This window comes from Macrobrachium nipponense, chromosome 36 (assembly GCF_015104395.2).
Source record: "Macrobrachium nipponense isolate FS-2020 chromosome 36, ASM1510439v2, whole genome shotgun sequence".
Taxonomy (NCBI): Eukaryota; Metazoa; Arthropoda; class Malacostraca; order Decapoda; family Palaemonidae; genus Macrobrachium; species Macrobrachium nipponense.
In genome coordinates this window covers 39,797,461-39,816,875 of record NC_087220.1, presented here as the reverse complement: position 1 = coordinate 39,816,875, position 19,415 = coordinate 39,797,461, and the positions used below count along the sequence as shown (strand labels likewise).

The 19,415-nt window shown below is 39.1% G+C and overlaps 2 protein-coding genes across 3 annotated transcripts in view; one reads left to right on the top strand and one right to left on the bottom strand.

Moving 5' to 3' along the window:
* LOC135203572 (uncharacterized) overlaps positions 1-18,639 on the top strand; it is a 25,219-nt gene extending 6,580 nt beyond the window's left edge. Inside the window, exons 2-3 of the mRNA XM_064233322.1 lie at positions 16,453-16,526; positions 17,545-18,639. Of these exons, the coding sequence (XP_064089392.1) occupies positions 16,454-16,526; positions 17,545-17,912 (441 nt within the window). The 5' untranslated portion in view covers position 16,453 and the 3' untranslated portion in view covers positions 17,913-18,639. The remainder of the gene's footprint in view (positions 1-16,452; positions 16,527-17,544) is intronic.
* LOC135203311 (uncharacterized) overlaps positions 1-19,415 on the bottom strand; it is a 251,748-nt gene that overhangs the window by 23,045 nt on the left and 209,288 nt on the right. The window lies entirely within an intron of this gene.

Here is a 19,415-nt window from a genome sequence, read left to right as displayed (position 1 = left end):
ATTCGCTGGATAAATGATAGTGGATTGTGATCAGACAACACTAAAATTTATTCATTCCTAGGTCTGTTCACATACACTTTAAACTTTTGCAATGCTGTGATTAAGGCTAAAGTTTCCTTCTCGATTGTCGAATATACTTTCTGATGTTTTTTTAGTTTTGAAGACATGAAGCACACAGGAGGGTTGATATTATCTTCATCTTCTTGAGGTAGAACAGCTCCAATGCCACAGTCAGAAGCATCAACTTGTATCACAACTTCTTGTTGAAGTCTGGAGCTTGAAGTACTGGTCTTGAAGTTAAAATGGCTTTTACCTTCTCTAAGGATTCTTGACACTCTGGAGTCCAAACAAACTTAGCTTTGGGACTAGTTAAGTCTGTCGAGGGAGCTACTACGGCTGAAAAATTTGGGCAGAAACGACGATAGAATCCAGCCATGCCTAAAAATCTCTGTAGCTGTTTCCTGGTAGTAGGTGGGGTAGCCTTACGGATACCTTCTACATTAGCATTTACTGGAGCGAGGAGGTCTTTCCCAACTTCAAACCCAAGATACTGCACAGTTGCTTTTCCAAACTCACTCTTCTCTAGGTTGACTGTTAGTCCTGCTTCTTGCAGTTTCTTGAAAACTTTCCTCAGAATCTTCAGATGTTCTTCCCATATTGTAGAGTAAATCACTATGTATCCAGGTCACACCTACTCCTTCTATTGATCCTAGCAGTTGATCCATCACTCGTTGGAATGTTGCAGGTGCATTCATCAGACCAAATGGCAGAACAGTATACTGATACAGTTCAAAAGGAGTAATAAAAGCTGACAGCAACGTAGCATTCTCATCTAAGGGAATTTGATAATATCCTTTCAACAAGTCTATCTTGGAAACAAACTTGGCTTGCCCAATATTATCAAGTAACTGATCTATAAGAGGCAAAGGATAATTGTCAGCCACACTGATAGAATTCAGTTTCCTATAATCAGTACAAATCCTAAATGACCCATCTGGTTTCTTCACTAACACACACTGAAGTGACTTGAACTGGGTTCTGCTAATCTATGTTGCAGCAAATACTCAACTTCTTTCTTCAAAGCATAGTGATGATAAGGCGATAAGCGATAGGCTCTCTGCTTGAATGGTTTTCCATCTTCTTGAATCTTGATCTCATGCTTGGTCAGATCAGTACCCTTAGGTACATCTGCAAAAATGTCTGGGAAACTTCTAATCACTTTACTTAAGTCTTCACCTTGTTCAACACTCAGATGTTTCAACTTATCCTCCAAATTTTCCGAAATTGAAGAATTATTCATCTTGCTTTCAGCTCCCAATTCATAGCCATCATCGTCTTCTGTAGATGAAGTTGTTTGTGTTATTGACACAGTTTCACTCAGTTTTAGTTTCTGAGAAATAGGGCTTCAAGAGCTTCACATGTATCTTCCTTTGTATTCTTCTTCTTTCTGGTGTTTCAATCACATAAGTTCTCTCACTCAACTCAGTTATCTTGTAAGGACCTTGAAATTTATTAGTAAGGGGAAGTCTCTTGACAGGTAAGAACACTAACACTTGTTGACCAACACTAAAACTTCTTAGCTTAGTCTTAGCATCATATCTCCTTTTCATTTTCTCTTGACTCACTTTTAGATTTTCTAAAGAGAATTTTCTAATCTCTTTCAACCTTTTCCTTAAGTTCTTCACATACTCTCCTTGGCTTTCCTCTTGATTTTCTTCCGCATTTTCTGCAAGAATCTTCAACGGTCCTCTAACTTCTCTTCCAAAAATCATTTCATTAGGTGAACATCCCATACTTTCTTGATAAGCAACACTCTAACTTCAAACAACATAATGGTAAACCAACATCCCATTCTCTTCCTGACTCAGAACAATACTCTGTCAGCATACTTTTCAATGTCTGGTGGAACCTTTCCAAGGCACCTTGAGTTTCTGGATGATAAGCAGTGGATAACTGTTGTTTCACTACTAACAAATTCATCACATCCTGGAATAACTTTGAAATAAAGTTGGTTCCTCTATCACTTTGTACTATTTCTGGTATACCAAACTTTGAGAAAAACTCCACAAGTTTTTCAACAACTATCTTGGCAGATATGTTACTAACAGGGATTGCCTCTGGATATCATGTCACAGGACACATTAATGTTAACAAATACCCATTTCCTTTCTTTGTCTTGTGCAGCTATCTGGCAGGTATGACACTCACGACAGAACCTGCTAACATCTTTGTGAAGTCCAGGCCAGAAAAAATATTTCTGATTCCCATATGTCCAGACTCATGAGCTACTGCTACCACTTGCCTCCTCAATGGATATGGAATCAAAACTTGATAATATTCACCTCATACAGCATCTCCTGGTATATCTGTAGGTCTATACTTCCTCATCAGCAAACCTTCCTTCAGATAATAACAGGTAGGAGTTTGTTGCATCTCTTCTCGATCAACAACTCTGAAGAACAAATCAGCTAACGATGCATCCTTCTTCTGCAAGTACATTAGCTTCTCTCTTGTCACTTGGCCAACTTCAAGGTTTGAATTCTCAGTATCTGCTAACTCAGCTACTGTAGTTTCACTACTGTCTTCAGGAACACTTTGACTACTCTGAGTCTCTTCAGGAACGACAGGTTCTTCTTCTTCGTTGTCGTCGTCTTCTTCATGGGAAATCTCTTCTTGGTCAGCATTAAGGGAACATCACTTCCCTGGAACAATTCTTCTAAGCACAAAGATCCTTCACTTGATCCTTCTTAGGTGTGTAAATCCTCAGTTTCTTCACTTGCAGTCGTAGTGCTCTTCATAATTCTTATTGTAGTTACAAACAAACCAAGGAAACAGGTGGGGGTTTTCTTCTCCAACTCTACCATAGGACTAATCCTCAATGGTTTGTCTGTCACTACAGGACAAGGAATAAATGGCACATCACCAACTTCATTCCCCAACAGAACATGTGTAAGTGCTACATAAACATAATATATGGAATGTAATTAACATGTTTTAAAATACCGCGGCAGTTCCAGGGGTCTTGTCCCAAAACAACGCCATTTTCTATATGATTATGGGCAATGTTAATTGAAAGGTTACTTCCTTTTATTGATTATATTGGTAACTATGTTGTGAAGTTAGTTCCCTTATTCAAGAACTTTCATTTGTAACCTAGAAATTGTTTAAAGCATATCATCATTGTTCAAGCAAATGATAGTAACATAGAAACTTTTATGTGTAAAGTGACTACATTTATTATCTGTTCAGAAACAATAACGAGTTAATTATGCCATATCTGTAATGCATACTTACATTACCAGTTATTTCAACACCTCTCATGTGTGTATTGTTGTTCCCAATAAAGAGTCAAACAAATAGACCGAGTTCTTGCATGGTTTAAATGCTTTCCTGGGGATGAGTTCATTACTGAATTTAAAGTGAATATTTCGAAAGGACCACAAAACATAAATAGACCCTCGAAAACTGACATGGTCACTAACGTACAGATGAACAGACAATCAGTTGTCGAAGCGTCACCTGTCCAGTCTGTCGTGTCTGGCGGTAGTGGCTACATTAGAATCAATTAATTGAGGAGGTGTTTCGGAGGAGAGCTTTGTGGGATCCCCGTGATCCACTCCATAAAATTTCATTTTTTTAAGAAATGGAAGAAGTAGAATAGAACGAGTGGCCATCGGTGTCATGCATTCAACTCCCAATCTCTACGTAAACTCACAAATAAGCCTTGTCCAGCTGCACAGACTTCCTAACTATACGAATTCTCAGTGCAGCAGCATCACTGATTTATGAAATATTCGTGGTAATTTGTACTTTCTTCATTAAGTGTTAGCAGTGAAATGTACAAGCATAACTGATTTTTCCTTGCGTTACTTTCTTTTATGTAAAGTTTACCATTTTACTACTTTTTTAAATACCCGTAAATCGTTTTATTTCAACATAATGCAGCCAATTATTAATTTAGTTTTATATTATTTGCAATTAATTCTGTTCCTTTGTTTGTCTAAGTCTCTCTAAGGAAGTAACCCTATATGCTGTTAGTTTTGCAATAATAAAAAGTTAAAATCCACATTTTCTTTCACTTCCCTTAAAGTAATAACTGCAAGGGAAGTAAAAAGAAAATATGGATTTTAACCTTTTATTATCACAAAATTTACTGCCAATAAGGTAACAATTTCCTGAAAGATTCTTCGGGAGAGATGGGTTGTCGTTTGTTTTGTGAGACTGACTTCTACTACTGCAGCAAAGAATCAAAAGACCGTTCTGTCATAAGTGGTCTATCGTCAAGTTTAAAACAGGTTTTCTCTTAAAGGCAATTTCCTATCCAAACGTGACAATGACTTATTTGCAACAGGAAGTAGTAACGAGGATATCTTTGACTGCCTTCAGCTGAGAGCGACGCGAGGGAGGGAGGGTGGCGTCTCTGGTGTGGCCATGCGTCGTTTTGACGCTGCTCTTCTCCTGCCCGAGCAGGGTTCCCAGATGTATCAGACCAAATTATCGTACCAATCCTCTTCAAATTATCGTATTTTGATTAGAATTATCGTACATTTTTCATATCATAATATAACTGTATTTCATCTACAGCAATATATCTTTTTATCTATTAATGTATGGCCAAATAGAAAAATTGTGATGTCATTTCTATTTATGGCTAATAATGACAAAAAAAATAGAACAAAAAGATAACTTTTCTATAGGCTATACAAAGTAGCTATTTAGTACTTCAGTGATTGTTATTGTCATTCTATATCACCAATGTAAACTTTAAAAAAGAAAAAAATCACAACTAACATGAGTATCGCTTTAAGAAAATTGCCAATTGTTCTTAAACATCACATTACAACACCATTACAAAAAAAAAAAAAAAAAAAAAAAAAAAACAACAAAAAAAAAAAAAAAAAAAAAAAAAAAACATGCAGCAAAATCATATAATTGTTTACTTTCAATTCTTCACTGATAGCCATTACTAATCATCAGCATTACATCAATGAAAATGAAATGGAAAATACGACAAAAAGATCACTGTTAATAATCATCAGTATTATCATCAATGAAAACGAAACTAAAAGATCAGTACTATACTGTTTATGAAGGACTCGCTAATTGTTCTTTATCATCACACTGTAATGACAATAAAAACGAAAATTATGTATACAGAAAAAAAAAAATTACTTCACTGCCTTATTCATCATCCTTATCATCACCATCAAAAAGAGAGAGAGAGAAAGGTGCATATTTGTCTGTTACCTTTCCATATCTTCTTTTTTGCCTTCTGCTCCTTTTAAGCTTTACTTATTTTTAGGCGGCGAATGACTTGGTGGAGCCTTATAGCCTTGAATCTTCTAAATTCCTATAAGTTGACGAAGAAAAGGTTCAAATTATCGTACATTTCCAGTAATTATCTTACATATATCGCGCATTATCGAATATCGTACGCTCGTTATTATATGGTGTGCAACTATATATAGTTTGGTCAACATTTTCGTTTTTTTTTTTTTTTTGTATTCCAATTTCGGTTCTTTCAGTCATAGTAAAAACCGGGGACATTTCCGGGACGCATATATTCCCCAAATGACTCAACGTCGGCCAGACTCAGCCCCTATGGCAACTGTGGGCGTAGGGGCGGCCACTGTGGGCGGAGATATCTCACTCTCTCCTGCCAGACAACGTATTTCGCATTTCGCTCCATCATACTGCTCTCTTCATTCTTCTCCCAGTCATTAGCTTATTGTCTTATGTTGTATTATTTTTGTTGAGCGCATTTGGGGAATATGCCTTCCGGGAAGGACAGCAGTAGCCGGGGCAGGTCACTGAAAAAGGGTACTGTCGTGGACGTCTGGTCACCCTAGAAGAACAGTATTTGTGTGCCAAACGACACAAAACTTTTATTCAAAACTCTCGTCCGAAAAAAAGAGGTGTTCGACATAAACGTTCGTCAAACAAGGTCCCATTATATATATATATATAGATATATATATATATATATATATATATATATATATATATATATATATATATATATATATATATATATATATATATATATAGTATATATATATATATATATATATATATATATATATATACACACACACAAATATAAATATATATATATATATATATATATATAGATATATATACGTATATATATATCCTATATATATATATATATATAGTATATATATATATATATATATATATATATATATATATTATATATATATATATATATGTATACATATACATATAACTATATACATATACTATATAAATAATATATATATATATATATATATATATATATATACATATATACATATTTAAATATGGTGTGTGAACCCGACCCTTGATTAGGCGCATATCTTGTTTGGTACCGACACCTCATCAACATTATTAAAAAGATAACTGGTGACAACAGACGCAAAATCCATCCATCTCAGTGACGTCATAAGGATATTGCCTAATAAACATTAATAAAAAGAACTGCAATGTCTTTTGACTAAGCTAACGTGTCGTCTTAAAGCGATCTCTTGCAATGTGTGTGCCAAAACACTTATAGTCGCAGTCTGACGTCAAGCTGACGTCAAGGTTAAACATGTTATTTTCATTTTAAATAAGCATTTTTAAATATACTTACCTGGTATTTACATATATATAGCTTAATCCCGCCGATTCGTCGCGCGCACGGCAGAAATTCAAAATTCGCGGCTATCGCTGATAGACGGTCAGGTGATCATACCTGTGCTCCCTCTAGTAGGTATCTGGAACCATTTCCCCATTTATCCTCAGAAATTCCATGCCTCTGTTCTCAGAGGGGAGGAGGGAGGGACCTTTTATATATGTAACTACCAGGTAAGTATATTTAAAAACTTATTTTAAAAAATGAAAATAACATTTTTAAATATCTAACTTCCCTGGTAGTTACATATATATAGCTGATTGGCACCTTTGGTGGTGGGTCAGAGAACCGCAGTACCGTTGGGAATTCGTAAAATTATTGATCACAACAAATTAGCTGTACCAATAATCTGGTTCATACCTGATAAGGAAGCTGGCTCCGAAGTTTTTTCTGCCTCATTAGCCTGCATTCCTTGAGAGACCCAGCGATCCACCCAGGGGGCTGTAGAAAGTCTCTGTGGGGCTGTCAGACGGTCCTCGACCTTAACCTGACTAGACCACCACCCTTGCTATCCTGGCAAAGCCATGGACAATGAGCTGACCACCTGACCAACTAACACACTAAAACACACTCCATAAAACGTAACTTAGACTTTCACCCCAGACTGTGGAAGGTTGCAACAACCTTCACAGACAGCCTGTGAGGTCAAGTTCAATAAAATGCAAGGGTATAAATAAGGTTATAGGTTAGAGGCAGTTGTACCTTCTCCAACTACGGCGCGGAGCAACGTACGGCCCCTAGGGAACAACAATCCCTCATATTGGGTCTGTACGTCTTTAAGGTAGCAATCTGCGAAGACTGACTTGCTTCGCCAGAATGTCACTTCCAAGATCGATTCCATCGACTTGTGTCTATACGCCCTCGAAGTCGCTACAGCTCTTACTTCGTGCGCATTGACTTTGAGTATTGGGAAGCTTTTCTCATCAAAATTCTGGTGAGCTTCCCTTATTAAATCCTTGACAAAGACCGCCAGCGCGTTCTTTGGCACAGGTAGTGAAGGCTTCTTTACCAAGGACTAGAGGTTGTCTGTCTGTCCTCTTAAGTTTTTGGTTCTCTGTAGATAATACTTTAGGACTAACTGGACAAAGGCTTTTCTCCTTTTCCTGTCCTACTAACTGAGATAACCCTGGTATGGTAAAGGATCTAGGCCATGGGTGAGAAGGATTCTCATTCTTGGCGAGAAAACCTAGTTGCAGCGAGCAGACTGCATTCTCCCCATTGAAGCCTACATTCTTGCAACTCTCCTATCCTCTTGCCCGTTGTCAACGCAACCAGGAATAGGGTCTTCTTGGTGAGATCCTTCCATGAAGCCTTGTCGAGGGGTTTGAACCTGCTCGAGGTTAGAAAAGTCAGAACAACATCCAAATTCCAAGAGGGGGTTGGGTTATCCTTACTCTTAACTGTCTCAAAGGACCTTATGAGGTCCGAGAGATCCTTGTCTCCCGACATGTCAAAATCTCTGTGACGGAAGACGGAGGCTAGCATGGTGCGTTATCCCTTGATAGTTGATACTGCTAGTTTCTCTTGGGTTCTTAAGTGTAACAGAAAATCTGCTAGTTGAGTTAGAGGTACTGAAAGAGGAAATGTTGTTAATTCTGCACCATTTCCTGAATACGTCCCACTTTGACTAGTACACCTTGATTGTGGACGTCCTCCTCGCTCTCGCGATTGCTCTTACAGCTTCCCTCGAAAAGCCCTTCGCTCTGCCAGTTTTTCAATAGTCGAAAGGCAGTTAGATTGAGAGAGAGGCGATTTTGATGTTGTCTCTCTATATGTGGCTGTCTGAGTAGATTGTTCCGACACGGTAACGATCTGGGGTGTCTACTAGCCACTCCATCACATCTGTGATCCAGGTCTCATGGGCCAAAACGGAGCTATCAGGGTCATGCGGATGTTGTTCGATTCCTGAACTTCTTCATGACTCAGTCTAGGATCTTAAATGGGGGGGAGGCGTACGTGTCTTCCTTCCCAATCCATGAGGAAGGCGTCTACTGCCACTGCTTCCTGGTCTGGGACTGGAGAGCAGTAAACAGGTAACCTCTTTGTTCTCTGCGTCGCAAAGAGGTCTATAGACGGTTCTCCCCACTGATTGCACAGTCTGCTGCATACCTCGTGATGCAGGTCTACTCCGTCGTGAGAACCTGTCTTTCTCTGCTGAGGAGATCCACCCTGACGTTCTTCTCTCCTTCTATAAAGCGAGTTAGAAGAGTAATGTTCCTCTCTTTCGCCCACAATAAGAGATCCTTTGCTACCTCGTAAAAGGAGTCCGAACGAGTGCCTCCCTGCTTCTTTATGTAGGCCAACGCCGTGGTGTTGTCTGCGTTGACCTGAACTACTTTGATCTTGCCATAGACTAGAGATCCCGTCATTCCCTAGTGTTGCACCCCACCCCACGTCCGATGCATCTGAATGCAACACTAGGTCGGGGTTCTTTTGTTGAAGTTCGAAACCTTCTTGTAGCTTGTTGGTGTCGTGCCACCAACTCAACTGATTGTTCTGGAACAACCTATTGAGTCCACAACGTAAACCGTAACTGAATCGGGCGCTCTGACAACTGCCTACTGACAGCGTTTGGTAATGAGGCAAGTTGTCCAAGCATCCGAGCAAGTCACGTGATCTCTTAAGGCATGTGCCCAATAAGCGAAAGTCAATTGCCCTCTAGAGACCGAGGTTCTTTTAATGGCAAGACATTCGCAGAGTAGTTGAATCTCAGCTAAAAACGAAAACAACATTATGTTCAATTGAAGACGAAGGTGGAAAGTGAATGCAAACTACGTCTTCACAGCCGAATCAAGAGAAGGATTCTCAAGGTTCTGAACCTGTGCATATAAAGGACTGAAAACGCTAACAGCTATTTCATTGCTGTAAGGTGAGGGATTGTAGTTGTAAGGAAAGCGGGGCGGTTTCCAGTAATGAAAAACAGGGAAGTACTACTTCTCATGGGCTGATTATTTGGAAGTAGAGCTGGCAGGTCGGGGAGCAGGCGATGTCTTCCGTATATATCTGTCAATTCCGGGTGAACAATAAACAATTGCACCTCTCCGAATAAGAGATATTTTGACGACAAACTCAGATGTCTGAAGAAATAATTCTGCATTATCGCAATGCGATGCAGCGTGAGACTAGTAAAGACTTCTGTTACCGTGCAGTAAACAGAAAGATGAAAGATTCCAGAATATATATCTCTGTTGCAAATTCTCGCAATATTCAAGGGGATGCAGATGTCATTCATGTATGCGAGAATCCCCGTTAATCAGAGACGTAAGTCCGATATTGTTGGACAGAGAAAAGGTTCGTTATTCAATCCTTGTATGGGAGACACACATAATCCGACAATGCATCTCGGAGAGCCAGCTGGAACTAGGTTGTCTTGCTGTAGTCCCTACTCAGTGGTTCTTGCTCACTCGCTATCTGAGTTGCCAGGTAATCCATTCTTCGAAGGAATGCGTTCGGCTAGAATAATCGAGCGTTAAAAAAAGGATCTATTATGCTCGAGCAATATATTTAAACGAAAACGGATTTCGGTAAAAACAAAAAACTGAGGTGGTGGTGTCGTGACCATACCATAAGTATCTGAAAAATCGAAACTGGTAACTCCTGGGAAGATGCAGACAGTCCCGAATTGCAGTTCCATTAGGATACTAGCCGTCTCGGTCACAAACCGTAGAATTAACTACGGTATGTGACTAACCCCCGGGCAATTCAACTGCTTAACAGAATCAGTGTCGAGGGTAATATACGTCGTGTATTTGTAGGTTTCTGTACAACGAATTCCATCCTAAATTCTTTTCCCTTAGAGGAATGAGAATAAGGATTGGAAATCTACACCCTTCCTTCTCTTATTCAAGAGAGTGAAGGAGAAGTTTTCCCCTAAGGAAAACTTCAATAGTGAAAACAGAAAACCCGAAGACGAAAGTTCAAGTCAAACTGGATATTCGCGTTCGTTCTTCTGTATTCCAGGGTTGGTCGTCTACTGAGAGGTATCCTTACTTCAGTAGCAGTTCTTCTTACAAACGCTAGAAATTCCAGGAATTCGAGCATTCGGCGAGGTTCCCGATTATCATGAAAACCATTATCGGGGATTTAGATATAAAGTCCTGCGTTGCCTTTTGGGCTAAGGCAGAGGAGACCTCATTCTTGAAGGAGGAAGATTTCTGGGGTCTACCCTTCATAAACTGTGAGGGCGGGCTCCGAGGTACACCCTGCTAAAAATATTCGGATATAAGTCCGCCAATACCGCAAGCAATCTTTTCAGATCCGCCGCATGAAGAGTTTCTAGCGTCTCCTCCTCTGATATCTCATCCAAAGTATTGGCGATTTCCGATGTCGAACGAGTGGGGGAATCACGCGCATCGTCTTACTTGCGTGCGTCATGCATGCGTCCAACCTGCTGCGAGGGAGCATGCTGCGTGCGTCCTGCGGGCGTCCAGCCTGTTGCGAGGGAGCGTCACGATCCTTGTCATTTCCCGTCACACGTCCGGTAAGCTGCGAGGGAGCCTGGTTGCGTGCGTCATGCTTGCGTCTGCTTCGTCACGGGTGTAGGTTGCTGTGAGTGTCTAAGAGCGCTGCAACCTGCAGCGAGTCTTCGTCTTGCCGTCTGTTAGCGTCACGCTGTGCTAACTGCGGTTTTATCTTGTGTTTTATCGGTCGCGCTTCACCTGCTAGTCCATGCGACTTGTAGACATCAAAACCGAGACGTAATGGACTGCTGAAGCTTTGACAAGAAAGCTGCTTGCGGTACCTCTTGCTGTTGGGGAATAACTGAAGGCGGCACTGCCCGCCCATCTACCGCTCGGAGACACTAGTAGTGATTTTCTTTCGACAAGGTGGAGACGCTCCATGAGACACCTCCCAGTCTGGGGGAGGGGGAGAAGCATGCACCGATGTAAAGCAAACTTCTTCTTCCGAAGAGCTGTGCGTTATGCGTCTCCTCCAATTACTGCACGACGGTTGCTGTAACGCTACGGGGGACTTGGGTCTCTTGAGGGGTCTTGATTCTAGGGGTTGACGCCAACCGCGTCGAGGTCTTGCGTCATCAGACGAAGACGCAAGCACCGAAAGTCTCTTCGTCCGATATTTCCTTACCTCCTGCCAAAGGGGACGGCCGCCTGTGCGACATCTTGCCTCTTATATTGGCAGGAGAGCAAGTATCCGAACACTTCCTCATCTCACCTTTCCTGTGGCGAGGGAGAGCGTCCTGGGATGCGTCAGCAGGATCGCTCGAGGGGACGCCCGCTCGCTTTTTAACATCTCTCACCTCCCTTCGCCGGTCGACATTCCTTCTCCCAGGGTTGGGGAGCATGGAAGAGGTCTAGGACTAGGAGCGTGACAGACACGAACGGGCGCACCCTCCACTACACTAACACTGTCACCAAATTTGCGATGCAAACTACGCACTGTCTATTCAGTCCCCTTTCCGAAAAAAGGGATTGTATTAACACGCAAGCCGAACTAGCCGCAAAAACATTCATAGTCGGCTAGCTTATCTACGACTCCTCAGGTGGGTCTGGTACTCTTTAACTTAGGGCTAGGCTCAGGAATATTAGTATTAGACAGGTTAGACAAGCTTGACTATCAGAAGAACTAGCTAATAGAACACAAAATCGATCTAGTTTCTTCTAATTAAAATCTAATTGCATCTTATAGTAAACATACTTTTCATTATTTCTCAGAGAACGTTACACACTCATCCTATCTGCTAACAAATGTACATATCTGCTTCCTGCATTTGTTAACTATTGTATGAGGATCAAGAGTTGTATGGAAGCCGGGACTCGAAACCCTTAACTACAGAGTCGGCCATCTTGAATTCAGAAAACAGAAAAATTGTAGAAGTCGGAAACTGACCAACTGAAACTTATTCGTGTGTAAAAAAAATTAAGGATAATCTGATATCAGCGAAAGCCATTAAGTAACAAAAAAGTTGCAATGGTACTTCACCAATTGTAGTAAAAGCAAACCCAAACAAAGAAGAGCGAATTTCCAACGTGCTGCTCGAACGACGGCAGGGAATTTCTGAGGATAAATGGGAATGGTTCCAGATACCTACTAGAGGGAGCACAGGTATGATCACCTGACCGTCTATCAGCGATAGCCGCGAATTTTGAATTTCTGCCGTGCGCGCGACGAATCGGCGGGATTAAGCTATATATATGTAACTACCAGGGAAGTTAGATATTTAAAACTGAGGATTTTAGCACTCAGCAACACGTCATCAAAACCTCGAAGCGCATATTTTGGATCTATCCTAGATAGTGACATCCCGAAAGGTTTTCGGAGGTTGTCATCTGTTACTAGTATTTCTTGGGTGTCATTGTCTGTATGATATTTACAGTCTATTGTTTATGTTTCTACCTTCACCCACAACGGGTTGTTCTAAACACTCCGGAAAGGTGGACACATACCGAATTAAAACCTGTGGGGGTCACTATCTAGGAAAGATCCTATATTTTTCCGGTATCCTTCTCAGCAAATAATAAATATATAAATAAATAAATAAATAAATAAATAAATAAATATATTAAAAATAAGGGACAAGTTGATAAAAAGAGCAGTAAAACTCGCATGACGTCGTCTCGTGTCTAGATTTATAATTTTATAACTAGTAAGGAAGTGACGGGCATTACTCTGAATAAAAGAAGGCTGATAGGATTTTCTCTTTCAAAAGGAAATGGACATAACACAGAAGAGATTGTTGATCATCACAAAATGTGAGAAATCAGCTCCTGGAACTTAACACAAGGCAGACTCAAAGTGAGTCAACTGAAACAAGAAAGCAGCCCAGTAAGGATAGAGATACAAAGATCAATAAAAAAATATATGTAAGAAAAACACAAGAAAATCAATAAGTGAAAATGAACAAAATCAAAGTAAATTCAAACAACAAATTACAACGAATAAAAAATGGGACGCAATAATTAAAAAATAATGTAAAAAGGGCCAAATGAGCCTGTTCGACAACAACAAAAATTTTAAGAAATTAAAAATACGAACAAATATTTCTGCCTAAAATGCAACAAAAACGATTGCCCACTTGGCTAAGATGGAGAGGAGGGGTTTATCGAGCTCTAATAAATATATATCTGAATTCAACAGGTATATATTATGTGCAACCCCCCCCGCTCGAATCTGAGGCATTATAATTCTTGTTGTACCGTCCAAAATCGCAGACTCACGTAACGTTGCCAAGTAGTGTAAAAAATTTTTACAGTCATACATTTTGACAAGTTTGTGAATTCACAGCTAGCACTATGATCACCTTTTATGATTCGTAATCTGTGTAATTTGAACGGATTTTTTTTCTTACGTTGCTTGGCTCAAAGCACAGTGTGATCATGGCCACCGAGAGAGAAGGTCGGCTCGATGAGGGCGCGAAGCAGGGAAGGTTGATGGTTGTGCTTTACTCCACATCTCGCATGAACTTTCTTAAACATTTGTGAAGCCCTCTTGACTTGCTATGTATAATTGATCATCATTCATAGGAAATAAAAGAAATTACTTGGGTTGATATATAAAAAGAATATATTGTTCCGTGGCCGGACTGAATTTTTTTTAAACAAACACCCTTTTTATAGTGGAGCAGCTAGGTAATATAAGAAATTTCTTATCTCACAAGAGCCTGTATCCCTGGGGAGAACAATTATAGAAGACAGAGGAAAAATATCACTAACTCACATGAATAATCCATCTTATTAAGAGTCATTAAATGCAGTTGTTCACGGTGTGATACGGTTAATTAACCGCCGTCGGTGAAAATGCGCGTAACACGCTCCTAAGACTGTTTAACGTAACTACCTCCGCAACATTATAATAGTCATAGCAATATTTTCAAAATATGAATATGCATTACAACAAGTTTTCTTTGAATGTTGACGTTTCAGTCTGTGTTCAAGCTGCCTGTATGTGGCGAAATGATTTATAGGCCCCAAAACAATAGCCTAAAGCCCTGTCCACACTAGGGAACATTGTTTGCAAACAAATCTTACAGTATATTTGTTTCCCATCCACAATGGAAAAAATTTAGTGTTTCTGTGCGTATTTGTATATATACACATTTATAAAGTATGTACATGTTTATATATACATATGTATACATGCATATATGTATATATACATGTATATAATGTGTATATATACACATTTATATGTATGTATATGTATATATACATGTATATATGGGTATATACAATTTATAGTATGTTATGTAATATATATACACATGCATATATATATACACATACATTGTATGTATATGTTATATATATAATTTATATTTGTATGTATGTGCGTATATATGTATGTATGTATGTGTGTGTATGCGCATACACGATTTAACGCAAATATTGTGGAAAATGAGAGAAAAAGTTATTCTGAGCAGAAAATCTTTTGAGAACATATTTAGGCTTCGTTGGTGAGGGCATTTTTTGAAATAATCGTTATATATATCTATCGCTGCTTTCACATAGAGAGGGATAAAAAACTGTTAAGAGTTAATTTTTAAAATGCTTTGCACTGACCATTTAATGTACATTCAATTTTAAATTATATCATGTATAAGAATTTAGCTGCAAGGTTTTCCCATCAACCCACTGAAAGGCTCACCAACAAAGTTTATTTCTTACTGATCACTCCACTGTGCAAATCTTCATTTCCATGAGACGAAAACTAGACTAAACTATTTTTGCAAGACTAAACCTGGTCCATATTTCGCCCTCATTAAATTTGCTCTGTCCAGCGTGCACTGCTTCCGGCCTTCAGGTGGATGTTGGAGCATACAGTGATGATCATCAGGCTGTGCCAGGAGTTTTCTTGTCTAATTCTTGTAGCTGCTTGTATCAGTTCATCAGCTGTGGGTCTCCTGTCATGCCAGTGTAAAGGTGAAATTGGCTCTCTGATTTCTGTCATATTGCTTCTTGGGTCTCACAATTCCGCTCTATACAGTTAATTTATTCACAACATTGGTCATGACTGCTTTTGCCTAGTGCTATTTTTCATCTCCAAGGCTGCCATCAGGTTTTGAACAATAACAGATCCTCAAGTTTACCTTTTGGTCTGCATTTGAGGTATAAACTTTTTTCCAAACACACCACGAACGGGTTCGCCTTCCAGTTCTTAAGCGGCGCAGAAGTTCATCTTATAATACACAAGATCTTCTTGTCCTCTTCCCCTTGTTGTCTTGCTGTTGCATCCTGATGGTAGCTATTCATTTTGGGTTTTATGATTTTTTTTTTTCAATCATATCTTCCGCGTCCTCGTTTTCAGTTAATAGTTAGTGCATCCTGTCTTAATTACATTTTTACCTCATGCATCTGCACATTTTTCACCCTTCCAACCTTTCTAACTCTAAACAAACCACATAAAATTCACCTTAACAGGTTATGCCCTTTATTTTTCATATATAACTAGCTTTTATACTTTGCATCCTAAAAGAGTTTACTCAACAGGGCCTCATTTACTCAACTTTTGCTCCCACGATGCTTTGCCTATTCCTCCAAACCTTTTGCAGAGTTTTCATCCAGTTTCATTACAATTACTGTAATATCACTATAAATATTAAGCCTGTATATACTGGGATGTCTGTTTTATAAGTCGTAAATTTTAAACCTACTGAATATGATAGTCTGAAGGTTCATAACCATGTCCTGGTAACCTATCAGCCGTCAGTGTATCCGTTTTATGGTAGTAGGTGCCAGGACTATGATGAGAAAATTTCAGACTTGCTGTCACGGTTGTAGCAATACTAATCTATACTCATCATTCTTGTTCTTTTGCAGGATGATCATGAACCTTGATAATCGATGGATCTCCATTCTGGTTATTGTAGCGACAGCGCTGACGGTGAATGCAGGTAAAGAATATTAAAATTTCATCAAAACTGACTTTCGTAAAGGCTATCAGATGTTATAAAGGTTTGATGTGTGGCTCATTCGTTCCAACTTTCTCAGACTGAAGTTGAGGCAAATATTTCCCGTGAAAATTAATCAAAGCAAAGGGCCTTCCTTTCAATAATTCTGGTGAAAACGTTATGACCAAAGAATATTTTTTTCTGATTTCTTATCGTCATTGAAATGCAGAGATATGTAGCTTGAGTTTTAGAGGTCGCGTACAATACTTGTCCATAAATCTTCCTTCGATTAATATATTTCCAACTTCCCCTTTATCCAAGCCACACTGAGAATCTCCAACTTTGCCCTGCTTGAATTTGGTTTCCATTGAGGAGCAGACCTTCGAGGAAGTCCTAAAAGAACAGGTGCAGCACCCGTTAATCCATCATACAATAACCTCTCTCTCGCCCCCCCCCCCCCCCCTCTCTCCCCCCCCCCCCCCCCTCTCTCTCTCTCTCTCTCTTATTTACATCATATGGGGATCTTAACCATAATAATAGCAATAATCATGAAGAACACAGACTGCAACTGGAATATATAATATTTTACCATTAACTTGACTTTCTACATCAATCTGTCAACTCACTAACACATTTCAAAACGAAATGGTTCAGGCATGCTAAGAAAACCTTTATCTCATCTCCATGAGCTATTTTCAGCTCGAAGACAAGAAGATTAACGGCATGAAGAAATGTCATACTGAAGAAAAGGTAATTCAACAGCAAGGGTTCAGGAACATTAATGAAACCATTTTCATGACGTTCTCCTCAAACCAACAAATACCTCTGTAGCAAAGACCTTCAACTAGTTTGTAAAACAGTCATCCTCTCACAGGTACCTCAAGCCCATGATGTGCTTGAGTGCTGAAGGCTTAATTATTGTTGTTATGGTCCAGTATTTAAACAGGGGCCAAAAAATAAAAATAAAAAACAAACAATGAATGTTATAAAATATCTCATTTTCAAAATTTTTTTCCGACAGTTCCAGAAATACCTGACACGTGCGGAAGTCCGAGGCTAACATACGTAACCTGGGCGGACTTGCGGAATTACATCAACAAATATCATAAAATGAGCATTCCAGGGACTTTTGAAGGACCACCACTTCCAGTAAATCGCTGCCACAACAGCCTTACGCCCTGCGATACCAGCCGTTCCTTCTGCGGCGTCTACAAACAGAAACCGACCAATAAAACGCTTTCACTAACATCCGACGAAGGCGCCTATGACCTCATTGTTGAATACGTCGAGGACACTGTGTGCCAATGCATGGATAAAGTCAAATATGGAAGAAGAACTCATTCAATCGGTTCCGTCCCTTTTGTAACGAAAGCCTACTATGCTTCCTAACTGGATACGAATCACGTTTAAGATATGGGTACTTCACTTCCAAATCATCCATCCGCAGTTCCACCAGTGAAAAAAAAAAATTAAAGAAATAAACAAATGCAATAAATAGATAAATGAAATAAATAATAAAGAAGAGGCATTTAAAATATATTTCTTCAATTGAAATTCTCGTAGCGCTATCAATGGATACAAATGCAGTTTATGACTAACACCTTCAATGTCAATGTAAACAGATAAAAATCTAGTTTAACACAGATATCTTCAATGTCAAGGTCACACTGACAGTAGTTTAGTCAGTGATAAAAGTGCAACTTAAGATGGATACCCTATGCTTCAAAACCCCTTTTCCTTCGTTCTATAAAGGATACGAATCAAAATAAAAAAGATCGATTCCAACCTTGTTCTTGTACGGTTATCGTGTTCAATTACATGTATCAAATCTTCATTTCGGCAAGAAACCGCCATATTCGTAAACGTGAAGACAAAAATGGTACTTCTTGATTTTCTATGCACAACAAAACTGTCCTAGGAATTTGACCAAAGAATTAAACTTAGCTTATACTTAAAATTACAATTATGTGAATCAGAATGAATGAATTTGAATTATCTAGTCACCTTAACTGTACATTATAGTCTCTGAAATATAGTATTACTTACTTTCTATATTTTGGTGTTTTTATGGCCCCCTTTTATTAGACACACACACACACACACACACACACACACACACACACACACACACACACATATATATATATATATATATATATATATATATATATATATAAATGACTGGTAAAAATGTTCTGTTACAACAGAATTCCATCTAATAAAAGGAGCCCCAAAAAAACATCAAAACATAGAGAGAAAAATACTATATTTCAGAGGGATGCTGTCTCCCTCTTCAGGTAGGTGAATGAGAAGAGTTACAGAAAAGGCGGTAAGTCAATTTAGGTCACTCCTGCTGATAATCTTCCTTTAATCTTCTTAAGCGTTGGTTGAATGAAAACCTTGTTGATGATATCTGAATCCCATGCTCCCTTTGAAATGTTCATTACCTGCCTCTGTTTAATAAGGCCGATTCCATCGTTTGACTCTTGTACTGGCAGTTGCTGCTATAAATTATATGTGACAAATTCCAGTTTATTCTATGGTTATGTTCATTTACATGGTTGAAAATAGCTGAGTTCTGTCGTTTACGAAATCCCATGCCTGGACTGTGACCAATCTTACATCGGATTTATTTGGCAGGAAAATCACTTCCCCCAGAGATTAATACAACATAAACGGTCAGTTCAACCAACGCTTAAGAAGATTAAAGGAAGACTATCAGCAGGAGTGACCTAAATTGGTTTACCTGTGGATGGACCTCTTGGTATAAATACCACCTTTTCTGTAACTTTTCTCATTCATCTACCTGAAGAGGGAGACAACAGTCTCTGAAATATAGTATTTCTCTCTCTATATTTTGGTGTTTTTATGGGCTCCATTTATCAGATATAG